At 49.4% G+C, this 13,148-nt stretch overlaps 2 protein-coding genes across 3 annotated transcripts in view; one reads left to right on the top strand and one right to left on the bottom strand.

The window, feature by feature from the left end:
- The window catches only part of LOC135811875 (TNF receptor-associated factor 5-like), a 16,503-nt gene extending 7,460 nt beyond the window's left edge, over positions 1–9,043 (bottom strand). Inside the window, exons 1-6 of the mRNA XM_065325117.1 lie at positions 8,708–9,043; positions 4,576–5,038; positions 4,004–4,049; positions 2,533–2,634; positions 1,941–2,105; positions 63–212 (exon numbers count right to left, since the gene is read on the bottom strand). Coding sequence (XP_065181189.1) covers positions 63–212; positions 1,941–2,105; positions 2,533–2,634; positions 4,004–4,049; positions 4,576–5,038; positions 8,708–8,771 — 990 coding nt within the window. The 5' untranslated portion in view covers positions 8,772–9,043. The remainder of the gene's footprint in view (positions 1–62; positions 213–1,940; positions 2,106–2,532; positions 2,635–4,003; positions 4,050–4,575; positions 5,039–8,707) is intronic.
- Positions 9,044–10,139: 1,096 nt separating this feature from the next.
- Positions 10,140–12,940, top strand: LOC135811876 (uncharacterized). Of its 2 annotated transcripts, XM_065325118.1 has the most exons (5): positions 10,140–10,649; positions 10,763–10,844; positions 11,211–11,265; positions 11,357–11,460; positions 12,374–12,940. In XM_065325118.1, exons 1-4 carry the CDS (start codon positions 10,372–10,374, stop codon positions 11,392–11,394), a joined length of 453 nt encoding a protein of 150 aa, XP_065181190.1. In that variant the 5' UTR covers positions 10,140–10,371; the 3' UTR covers positions 11,395–11,460; positions 12,374–12,940. The 2 variants fall into 2 exon arrangements, 1 of the variants encoding a protein (XP_065181190.1); XR_010552710.1 differs by lacking the exon at positions 10,763–10,844.
- Positions 12,941–13,148: the final 208 nt, after the last annotated feature.

The raw sequence follows: 13,148 nt of genomic DNA, 5'->3' as shown, positions 1-13,148 counted from the left end.
CACCAGTAGGCAAAATCACAGACCAGAACTGTAGAAATCTAAAATAATTCGTCATGACGAACCATTTGATCACAGCCTAGCGGGCACGGTATCTCCTGTTCTGTGCACTCATTCTGGATATGCTGCTCGCGTGCGGCCCTTCTAAACGTGGCACTGCAACCGGAGTTGGGACACTGCTCCAGGTAGTCAGGACAATAGTGCTTCATGTGCCCCTGTTCGCAAAACGAAACACAAGCGGTCACAGCCGCACAGATACAAAATGACACACACACACACACACACACACGCACATGCACTCACACTCTCAAGCGTGCACACGCATACACACACACGAACACACGCACACACACACACACACACACACACACACACACACACACACACATGTACAAGCACACATAGAATTATAATATAAATCTGTGACTAAAACCTAACACACGTAGTTTCACAGGAAGCGAGAGTTTCGAAATCTGAAGAAAGTGCTGAACAGTCTCAGGTGTAATGACAGCTACACCATAATTATAACTGTGGTTAGAGCATTGCTAGCCTCAAACAAAGGTCCCTGTTGTTCGAGTCCTGATGGTGACAGTCATTTTGTCCGAACCATTCCCATTTCAAACCCCTCAACTACTATAAGACTACAGTGTAAAGATCATAGTGTTACTCCGGCGGACAGGGCTTTATCAGGCTTTGTCAATAGTGCGCAGGATGCAGGATTCTGCACCCTCATTTCAAAATTTTCCCGCTGGGGAGACCCCCGGACCACCTCCGGCTGGACCACCTCCAACGGGGGTGCTACGCGTCTGAATCAGTATGACCATGTACAGCCAACTCCTGATGAACGGAACGCTAATCTGCAGGAGGATAAGTTTTTTTTCCCAGCCAAAGTCCTTCAACCAGCATCTGAAAGGCACTCACATGATGCAAACAACACAATCACTATGCCGAGCATGAGGCCAACGACTGCATGAGTGCACTTAGCTTACTTGCTCGTCTACACATTACCAAAACATTCACGGCTCGCTTGAGACTGAGTTAGACTGAGTTTTGAGAAATCCGCAGGAACCCTGCAACACCCTGGAAAGATTTGAGGGTAATGCCTCGTCATAAACGAAAACAGTTTTCCGACAAAGGGTCAATCTTGCACTATACAGTAGGTCCAAACAGCAGCATGAACAATAGAACGCCGTAATGAAGTTCCTGAAAAGCGAGTCCGTGATAGATCACCAATCGACTGTATCTCACTCATGTATTCCTCATACTCATGCAGCGTTGAACACATACCGCATTTCCCCGATCGTAAGTCGCAACCCATTTTCAGGTCTGAGCCAAATTGTGTCAATGCATTCAGACAAGTAGGAAGTCACACTCAATTGTAAGTCGCATCCCTTCCAGGGGGGTCGCACACGGTACGGTCACTAAGGTATTGACCATACCACTATTTGCCCAAAGTATCCCCTGAATCAATAAAATGCATTGATTCGGGCTCTAAATTTCCAAAATGTTCGGCTCAACCACCCCTCCCCCACGAGTAAATTGTACTTCAGGTGGCTGACCGTACCACACTAAATTATCTTCCGACGCCCCTGCCTTCTTTGCTCTTGAAGTGTAAAATGGTGCGACTCACATTCCGGGAAAATATGGCAAACGCTCTCCAATGCCATTACAGCTAAACAGCTGGAATGCATAACCCGCTAAATCCATTTCATCACCTTTCGGATGATGGCCAAAAAGGGATTCGTTTTATGTGCGGTCCGTATCTAAATCCAAATTTTGGTTCCAGTTTTGAAATGGCTGAAGTCAGATTTTGAATGTGAAATTTTGCCTGATGGTGGCCCTAAACCCTTTGAATACTGTTCACTGAGCTGAAAATCCCATTTTCTCAAATTTGGCGTTTATCGGGTTTTACATCGCAGCTCTTCGAACGCACACACCCTCACCTCCAGAGCCGAGACTGACATTGCCGCATTACAATACCGGCATGCTGACCGTCGGAACGAGCACTCTTGCTCCACGTGCTGCTGCAGGCGGCGGCGCTCCATCCGCTTGCCGCAGCCCTCGTTGCTGCACGAAACCGCCTCGTACAGACAGACGTCGATGTGCAGCTGCAGAGCAACAATGACGAAGACAAGGAACTGACTTTCATTGTCAAAAGTAGTACTGCCCCCCTAATGCTCTCCTCCCCCCCCCCCCCCACACAGTCTACCCTCGCTAGTACAACATAGGTTACAGGACAAGCCTCGTAAGTACACGACGATCCGAAATCTCCTGATGCCTGAAGCTGCAGAACAACCACGATGAAGACAAGGAACTGATGATCATTACAATTACCAATAAGGGCACCCTAATGCTATTGTCAACCCAGTTGCAGATTTTACAGCTGCCCCAAATCTCCCGTTTGCACTGTTTCGACCAGATGCGTGGACCTGCACACTAACGCGCGTGTGGACGCATGAAAGCACACACACACACGGACGCACACGTGTACACGCGCAGGCACACACACACACACACACACACAACGCCCCTTACCTCGCGATCCCGCAGAACCCCGGTCCAGTCACACTGATTGTAATTGTCACATCGCACGGGTAGCTCAAACACTTCCCGTTGACACAGTGCGTCAGGAAACACCTGAACACCGCAGCAGACATCACAACAACCTGTATCACCTCTATAGAGCTTGCGCAAACTACGTCATGGTAGTGAATAAGCGGATTGTCGAATGGGCGCCAAGTATGCAGCCTGAGTCACTAGTGCAAGTGCGGCGCTGTGCCGCAAGTCCGCGACTTTGCCAAGGCATCTCAGCTGATGATGTCATCGCATAACCTCTATGGAGTTTATGCGAATGATGTCATGGAGGCGAGTCAGCGGAATCGTTTACGGCTGTTACGCACACGCAGTGCGAGTGGGCTAGCGCATCCCTTTGCCGCAACGTTGCCAAGGCAACCCAACTGATAGTGTTATCGTAGCTGCTCGGTACGGAGCCGCATTGACGTCTAGATGCGGTGCGCGCATGGACACAGGAACCGCCGGAGCCGGAGTGCTTAGTCAGATCACCACCGGACCAACTTGTTGGTCACTGACACATGTTTACAGCTCAGGAGGATATGTTCACCAGCTATTGTATTGTGTTGTATTTTATTATTTTACTTGGGCATTCCCAACAGACCCTAACGTATTCTTACAGGGTGCCGAAGATGAATGAATGAGTTAAGTTCCTGGCGAAATGAATTGGGGATATGATTAGTGAGAAGGGATTCGGGAAAGCGCATTAAAGTGGTCACCAACAACGAGTCCTGGACTGTACCATACGCCAAGAATGAAAGGCTATGTGATACGGCTGGACCAATCCAGAACTACTTCCACCGGTCCCGGGACAGTACCATGTTCCGCACCCATCCATGGTGCACAGAAAACTGATCTTTCGTAGACAGGTTGTGTGACAACACATAATCGTGTGACCGCCTTTCCGTCTCTATAAACACCGGTTTTCCGTGTAGCACACGTGTGTAGAGACCTGTCACCTCAGTCGCCAATTACATGCGTATACAGTAAAGCCTGGTGTAAGCGACCTCTCGACTTAGCGACCACCTGCTCTTAACGACCATTTTTCCATGCACCGGCAGTTCTACACAGACACTGTGGGACCTGGTCCTACAGACCACCTGGCTTGAACGACCGCTTTTGCTTGCACCGTAGGGGTGGTCGCTTAAACCAGGTTTTACTGCATACACACATTCACACCTGTGATCAGAGGAAGAATTTTTACTGCATACACACATTCAGACCTGTGATCAGAGGAAGAATTTTTACTGCATACACACATTCAGATCTGTGTTCAGAGGAAGAATTTGACTGTGCAAAGCACGACTTCGGCAACCCGATGTCAACAGCATGCATGCGAACTTAATAGTCCGTTACTTGTGCTCAGGACATTCAATACCGTGATGTGTAGATGGCAATTAGGACAAGGAAGGGTGGTGGCGGGGGTCTCACTTACAGCCAGCAGCTGTTTTCTATCAACGGGACACAGCGGCTTTTTCCCCCTGGAGCAAATATCACACGAAACAGAGCACACAAAAATAGGTGAAAGGATAACTGCAGACACTGCTGCCTAACATTCCATGGAACACACAGAAGATATGATTACCCTAGCATGGGCGAGAAGCGTGAACGAGAGAAAGAGCACAACGAAATTCACCATTCGCGTTACACTCGGTTAGACCGAGCTCTCCGCATCCGTAGGATCGCTACCACCCTCATTTTTATTATATTCTGTATTTTACTCCGCAAAGTCAAACAGGACCGTTGGCCAATAATATGATAGGGAAGGGTGTGTGCGTGGGGGGGGGGGGGGGGGCATTACATAATAATTATTCTCAAATGTGTCAGTACTCATAGCATTAAAAAAAAGGCGCGGATGTAGCTCCTGAAGTGGTGGGAGGCGAGTGGATCAGACCCACCACGAGACACACCACAAGCCTAGCACCAATCGAAGCCCTCTAACCCTGTTCCAAACACCCGTCCCCACCTCGACTCAACGCCCACATACCCTCAAGAATGGATGCTTACTTGAGGACAGGCGCTATGCAGTCCCTGCAGAAGCGATGACCGCACGGTGTTTGCATGGCGTCACGCAACACCAACAAACAAATTGAGCACTTCAGATTCGGATCCATACTGGTCACGAACTCGGCTTGGTATCCGCCACCTGTGAACGCTGAAGCCTGCTCCATGCTGTCGCTGTCATCCCGGGCATTGACGGTCTTCGCTCGGAGTGTATCGAAATCCTGCACCTTTGCGAGCACATGCGCATTTTCCACCAGCGACGGACAGCTTGTGATGCTGAGCGAAGTTGATGAGTCGGTGTGACCGAGGCCGCTTGGGTCGCACGTCTCGTCGACATGCTGGCATTCTGATTCGTGCTCGTCAAATGAGCATGCTGACATGCCTACGCTGCTGTTGTTGTTGGCGCACAGCAGGCCAGTCTTCAGGTAGATGTCGTCAGGTGCAAGAGACTTAGCCTGATGAGCCACTGTAAAAAGAACAGATTGAAAGAGAGAGAGAGACAGACAGAGAGAGAGAGACAGAGAGAGAGAGAGAGAGAGAGAGAGAGAGAGAGAGAGAGAGAGAGAGAGAGAGAGAGAGAGAGAGAGAGAGAGAGAGAGATAGAGAGAGAGAGAGAGAGAGAGAGAGAGAGAGAGAGAGAGAGAGAGAGAGAGAGAGAGAGAGAGAGAGAGAGAGAGAGAGAGAGAGAGAGAGAGAGAGATAGAGCGATAGAGAGAGAGAGAGAGAGAGAGAGAGAGAGAGAGAGAGAGAAGAGAGAGAGAGTGTGTGTGTGTGTGTGTGTGTGAGAGAGAGAGAGAGAGAGAGAGAGAGAGAGAGAGAGAGAGAGAGAGAGAGAGAGAGAGAGAGAGAGAGAGAGAGAGAGTGATCCGTCAGCTTGAGGGAGTTGGAAAGAGAAACAAATTCTGTACAATTTTTAGGCTTCAAACAAGGAACTCTCTTATCATACTTGTTTGGCAGTCTAGTTCAAGCAGCTGGCGAGCAAAGTGACAATTTTCTGGAATACAATTTTTGGAAAAATTTCACTGAAGGGCCTGTTTTAGCTGGCCGTGGCCGGAATAGTCATGGAGTTGTTCTGGGGTATAGCGCCGTGGGTTTTCTGACAACTATAGTATGAAAAGTGTGGTGCGTAAACTATAGTATGAGAGGGGCGGGGGGGGGGGGGGGGGGAACTATAGGATGAGAGGGGCGGGGGGGGGGGGTAAACTGTAGTGTGAGAGGGGTGGGGGGGGGGGGGGTAAACTGTAGTGTGAGAGGGGCGGGGGAACTATAGTATGAGAGGGGCGGGGGGGGGGGGGGGGGGGGAACTATAGGATGAGAGGGGCGGGGGGGGGGGGGGGAACTATAGTATGAGAGGGGCGGGGGGGGGGGGGTAAACTGTAGTGTGAGAGGGGCGGGGGGGGGGGGGGGGGGGGTAAGCTGTAGTGTGAGAGACGCGCATTGAGCAGAAACACGCCCGGCAGCGATGTATCAAATAGCGAGAACAATTAGTCACCATAGCTCGCCTTAGCAACTCAAACTGTTCACAGCTGTACGCAAGACTGAGTCTAACTGCGTGTTGGCCGGCAGTGCTCTGAGAGCAGAGCATGCACATGGAGCAACGCGAGCGGTGCACGCGGAACAGCTTCTGCGACGTTGACATGGAATTCATGGCGCCTCAGTTCATCCTTTCTCGATTATGCGGGACATTGAAAAACATTACGTCAGAATCTGAAAACGAACAGGTTAGCAGCAGCAAAAGCAAAACTGCTTTGGCCCGCACCATCTCAACTCAAGACCTGGAGTAGCCAGAGTATGTTCTGTTCGCTCGGTATCCAGTGCAGGTCAGGCGAACATGCGTGCTCCGAGTGATCCTGTTCTAGTTCTGTACCCGACGAACGTGCTCTTTCGGCCACGCACAGTGCTGGTCGAAGAAATCCGAGCTCATGAATACAGTAGTCAGAGTGCACGGACCAGTGGGTGTAGAGCTAGGGCCGCGTTAGAGTGCACGGACCAGTGGGTGTAGAGCTAGGGCCGCGTTAGAGTGCACGGACCAGTGGGTGTAGAGCTAGGGCCGCGTTAGAGTGCACGGACCAGTGGGTGTAGAGCTAGGGCCGCGTTAGAGTGCACGGACCAGTGGGTGTAGAGCTAGGGCCGCGTTAGAGTGCACGGACCAGTGGGTGTAGTGCTAGGGCCGCGTTAGAGTGCACGGACCAGTGGGTGTAGTGCTAGGGCCGCGTTAGAGTGCACGGACCAGTGTGCGCAGTGCTAGGGCCGCGTCAGAGTGCACGGACCAGTGGGTGTAGTGCTAGGGCCGCATCAGAGTGCACGGACCAGTGGGTGTAGTGCTAGGGCCGCGTCAGAGTGCACGGACCAGTGTGTGTAGTGCTAGGGCCAGTGTGTGTAGTGCTAGGGCCAGCATGTGTAGTGCTAGGACCAGTATGTGTAGTGCTAGGGCCAGTGTGTGTAATGCTAGGACCAGTATGTGTAGTGCTAGGGCCAGTGTGTGTAGTGCTAGGGCCGCGCAGCCTCCAGACAACGCTATTTTATTCATGAGGTGTTGGATTTCTTTGTCCAGCACTGCACATGGCAATGGCCAGCACTGCACATGGCAATGGCCAGCACTGCACATGGCAATGGCCAGCACTGCACATGGCAATGGCCAGCACTGCACATGGCAATGGCCAGCACTGCACATGGCAAGGAAAGCCTAAGCTGAAGCTAGTCAAGACTAGATATTGCAGAGTGCGTACACGGGGCACAGTCAACTTGGCTAATAACGACTGCGGACATAACGACTGCGTACATAACGACTGCGTACATAACGACTGCGTACATAACGACTGCGTACATAACGACTGCGTACATAACGACTGCGTACATAACGACTGCGGACATAACGACTGCGTACATAACGACTGCGGACATAACGACTGCGTACATAACGACTGCGGACATAACGACTGCGTACATAACGACTGCGGACATAACGACTGCGTACATAACGACTGCGGACATAACGACTGCGTACATAACGACTGCGGACATAACGACTGCGTACATAACGACTGCGGACATAACGACTGCGTACATAACGACTGCGGACATAACGACTGCGTACATAACGACTGCGGACATAACGACTGCGTACATAACGACAATTCGCGAATAACGACAGAATTTCCACGCCCAGAGCAAAGTCCCATCTAACTGTTCATATTATAATGAGACTTCGGGTATAAGGACACTTCGCGAATAAGGACACTTTTCTGATGCCCCGCCGAGTGTCGTTATACGCACAGTTGAGTGTACATGTAGTAATACCAAGAGTATAAATAGACCCCCCCCCCCCCCAAGAGTACAATTAGAACCCCCCCCCCCCCCCAAAAAAAGTGTGCATTTCTGCATATGGGGTCTCCGACGGCGAAACCTCACATCACGTGTCTCAGGTACGTTTCGTCCTACGTACAAACGAAGGATAGCGTGCGCGCAATCCGAATATCTGCCATGATCATGCTGGGGATTTGCATACACGCAGTGAGTTTCTGTCAGAAAGTGCTTTTTTTATTACTCCGCTGCCCGCTAGAAACGGGCTGGAAAAGTACAACTGCGATGCTGCACTGCGTGATGTGAGTTTTCGCGGTTGGCGAACCCCATAGAAAGGTTATCAGGAGTTGTACACTCTTGGGGGCTTATGTACTCTTGGTAACACTAGTAGATGGCGGCGCTCTTGGAATCCACTGGCAAAATATTTCTACTGTAGCATAGAACCACCTATACTATACTATACTAATCGTGCTGCTCCATGAAATCCGATCAAACCAGCGAATGCCACACCGGGAGCTGTCCAACTCCAGCCTCTACAGAGTCTAGACTTGCGAACACTACCACTAGTGGTACTACTGTTTGCACTGGGATATGCGAACTGGCACAGGGCGCAAACTACTTGATTCCCGTGATCGGATTTCTTTGAACAGCACTGTAGGCCTACTTGGGCTGAGTCTGAGGGTCTTCCCAGGACTCAGGAGTTACTCCAGCTGCCTCGAGGCTAGTTTCAGGAAAGCGCTGAGAGTGCTTTCTCTCGCTTCGCACAACATGAACCATACATTGTCCATAATGACACCCGACGATCTACACACGAAATAGTGAGGAGCGTTACCTTCGATGCTGGAAACAGAGAGAGGCTGGTTGCGCCCAGAGCGCTGCCTTGTTGAGTCCATCATCTTTCAGTACTTGTCGCTCCCGATCCGGTACCGGTACCGTGCTAAAAACGAATAATTCAAACAGACAGAGCGAAGAGACGAGCAAAATAATGTTGTCTCTTGCCGCTGCCCTCAGCTATCACGTTCCGGCTGCCTGGAGCGGGAACGAGTTTCACTCGAGGCTGGTCTGAAACGCGTCAAGGACAAGGCCGCTAAGGCCCGGCATATCCACTCACGACACGGTTACGATACTGGCAACGCGTCCAGGATCTGCATAAATCTACCACTACTACTAGCACTAGCACATTTTTACTAGTGTTGAAACGAATAATCGAATAATCGAATAATTTAGAATATTCGTGGGGTGAACGAATAATCGAATAGTCGTAGGAATTATCAGAAATCGAAAAAAAAAAAAAAAAAATCTATGCTCAGTGCTGACCCTACTGATATTTGCACTGCGTAGATCTGCTCGTAGTATTTCTTCTCAATCACTTCTCCTCCAAGGTTTAATCTCCTATCGGTATCTAGTAATACATGTACTTCTGTTCTTTCCATACGAGGGAAACATGGATGCAGTGAATGTGATTTTCGGTCTTTGACAACTTTCGACCAAGACCCTATGCAGAACTGGATCAGGCGTTTCACACTCTGGGGGGTTATGTACTCTTGGCGGTACAGGTTAACAGGTTTGGCACCTCGACATCAAAATCCGATAATCAGCAAAAAAAATTAAAAAACTACTTAAAAAGTGCTGAAAAAGTGTTGAAAAATGCCATCATGCGTATGATAGAATATAGATTATTCGTTCGATGGAGGGCGAAATTATTCGATAGATTATTCGTTCGAAGAATCCGTGTTCGGTTTAAACACTAATTTTTACCATCGATCTGCGCTCAAACTCGCAGGGCGATGATTATGATTATGAGCGCAAGACAGCTAAAACAAGTACAAGTAGATTTGTCCGAAAAGGGGAAAATAATCTACTACTAGTACTACTAGTACTAGTACTAGTACTACTACTAGTCTGCATCTAGTCTTCTACTAAGTTCTAGACTACATGTACTGACTAGTACTAGAGTAGAAAAGAGAGAGAGAGTACTAGTGCTAGTGGTAGTATTACAATGAGCACAGATCTACCGACGTAACCCCGTTGACTTGCCCTGGAAGAAGGCCGTGTCACAGACAGATTTGTACAGTACGTGCACGTGTACTACAAATAAAAATACAAAATACAAATAGTGACACTATAGTACGTGTCTAGACATGTATGTCTAAAAATAAAAGATCTACGTAGATCTGTCAATGGTCAATGATTATGTCATAGAGTCGAGTGATAGATAAGGCTGGTGCCTCAGCTCACTGACTGTTCTGGAAAGGTCTATTATTGGAAAGGCTTTCTGTCTAAAGCCTTTCCATACTGGTGCTCGATGTTTTCAGTTTGGGGACACCAAAATTAGTGTACCGCTAAAGACACGTGGTCGACACGTTGTTGACACGTTGTTGACACTTTGTTGACACGTGACCCAATTACCGGCCTACCAAGTGCCTTTGGCGACCGCTAACAGCAACTGTGGAACAGTGCAGTGCCCTTTTTTGGAGCAACGTACGAGTAGTGCCCATGGATTATGACCCCGCGACCCCAATCTACGTGGCGGTCCGCAATTCGCTACTTCATACTGACTGGCGTCCGGCATCGTCCCGAATTTGGCCACAATCTGCTCTCGGGACCCCTATAGGGCTCCCTGACCTGCTCCATCTCCGCCATCGTCAATGTACTGCGCATCCACCCAGGCCAGGACTGCACTTACTTACGAGAAGGAGTATTTGCAAGATGGAACCTGGGAACTGGAAGACGACGAAGAGGAAGCGTGGGAATCCGGCGGCAATGGCTGGGATGTAAGTCCAACATTGCTGGTGCCAGAGTTGCCACTGCTTGCTTATAAGGGGATCATGTGTGTTGCCTTTTTGCCTTTTCCGACGTCCTCCTCCGACTGTACTCCCGATCCCAGGACTGAACTTACGGGAAGGAGTGCTTCCAAGATGGGAGACGAAGAAGAAGAAGCCGCTGCATCCGGCGACAATGGCTGGGATGTAAGTCCAACATTGCTGGTACTAGAGTTGCCACTGCTTGTTTATAAGGGATTCATGTGTGTTGCCCTTTTTTGCCTTCTCCCATGTTCTCCTCCGACTGTACTGGTGAACGCTGTCACATATGTTGCCCTTTCCAGGCAGTAGAAGGGAGGGGCGGGGGGGGGGGGGGGCAGCACATCCTGGCATCCAGGAATACTAGGCCCTAGGAACTAGGCAATCTGACCTTTCCTCTTACTCCAATAATGGTATGGATGGGGAGTTCTTGAGCATCCTCAGTCTTGTTAGAGTGAACTGTGCAACTCGGCAATCGGTGATAGCAGAGGACCAATGCCGATGGCGATGCTCCTTCCTTTTTCTCTGTCACAGGCTGCGTTCTCGAGAGGAAGCGTTATTTCTGCATTCCAAGAAGGACGGCACAATGGTGAGTGGAACCTCGTGGGTGTGCAGCCTTGCTAGTTGAATTGTAAATCAACCATTCTTCCTGTCTCTGACTTCTTCAATGTCCTCCTCAGTGTCGGACTGTCCGCGTCGCATTGAACTGGTCCGATGAGGCTGCTATTGCACACACAGTGTGGGCACTCCCATACGGGAACTCGGAAGTACTGCTACAGTACAGGTAAGGTGGCCATTGCTTATGTGCGTGCGCCGTTGTTGTCAACTTCTAAGCCAGCTGTACTCCAACCTACATGGAGTTTGAAAGTAGTCAGCTGGCGAACTACAATTGAAGTTTAGACGTTATATGCCGCGGCTTGGTCAGCTTTTCAGTTTCACAATGCATTGCACTCAGCACCGCTTCTCGGAATATCTTGTCAGGATAGCTGTGGAATGCATCCTCCCCAGTGGGGGGACGGCAAATGTGCTGTTCATTTTTTAGGCTTGCTTTTATGGTACGTACAAATCCCCATTGAAAAGACATAGTGGAGACCAGAAACTGCAAATAGATGTTGGGAACCGCGAAGACCACCCTTCCTTGTCAAGTTCCCTGAGGGTGTGGAGGGGGGGGGGGGGGAGCGGAGGAGGGACATTCCTGCACTGCTTAGCACGATTCACAGGAGCATTTTCAGAAATTGCTTGTACATTTGTACCAGTTGTAACCGACAAACGCATTCTCATTGAGCTTTGACTTGAGGCACGTCAGCAAGGCGCTGTTGCATCGCTGACATCTTGTCGTGATTCTGTGAATGGTATTTTGTGCGAGTTTGCATCGCACGCAGAATCGCAGGTCGTGTCGCATTACGCAGCACACTGCCAAATTGCTTCTGTGAATCCCACGTGAATGGGAATTCCAATGGGAATGTAATCCATTGCCAACAGGTGTATTCCCGAGCTGCGCATCATACTGCAAAATTTCTCCTGTGCATGCAAATGGATTTCATTGCTCTTCTGTAGTTTGGGAAATTCTCGATTATGATAATTCTGCGTGTGTGTGTACACCAGCCCTTAACATACATGTAGGTGACCCATTTGTGGTGTCTCATAGCCTACCTCACGACCTTATGCTTTCTTTCTGTATCACTTGTATCTTGCAGGTATATCACCCCGTGACGACCACATCGAAGTCTGAAATTGAAGTGTGAAGATGCTTCAGCAACCCCTTCATATTTTTCCATTGCTTTTATTGTGCTTCTACTGTGCATGTGTGTAACTTGTGGGGTATGCATGTGATGACAATGTATGCCGGTGACACAGTCAGATTTTGTCAATGCGTGTAACGTACACCTGCATGCTATCGTTGAAAAGGATCTGCCACTTACGATCTTCGGACGAGTATCAGGTCAGCTTGGTTTTGTGTGTGCTGTACCAGATGCTGTTCACTTCTCTATCTGTTGGATATGTGACTTTCTGCAAGTTTCTGGTGTATGGTGGCCACTTCTTTGCTTGTCTTTAAATGACATTACCATAATTCTGTATTCACTGCTTCCATGGTGTGGTCTGCAAACTGCAATCCTTAGGCAAATATCATCACGGTTTGCAATGTTGTGCTTTGGCCGCCAGCTTACCTACACATTGTAGTTGAATTATTTTTGTTTCACAACTGACTTCCTGAAGTATGGTGGCCACTGCTTTCCATGGCATTATACAATGTTCATCAAGAATTTCCTGTTTGGGTTGTGTGTGTGTATGTATGTATGTGTGTGCGTGCCCATGTGTGTGTGTGCCATGTGCATGTGCGTGTTTGTCACAAGGTGTCTGTGTGCGGGGTAGCAAGGTGGGGAGGGCTGGAATGTTTCAGTGTGCTACTGCAGTTGCATGGCTACATACAGTGCATCGCGCGCGTGCTCACCATGTTTATCTTCGGAGCTG

This window comes from Sycon ciliatum, chromosome 3 (assembly GCF_964019385.1).
Source record: "Sycon ciliatum chromosome 3, ocSycCili1.1, whole genome shotgun sequence".
NCBI classification, from domain to species: domain Eukaryota; kingdom Metazoa; phylum Porifera; class Calcarea; order Leucosolenida; family Sycettidae; genus Sycon; species Sycon ciliatum.
Note: the sequence above shows the minus strand (reverse complement) of the source record. Positions and strands in the feature narration are given on the sequence as shown.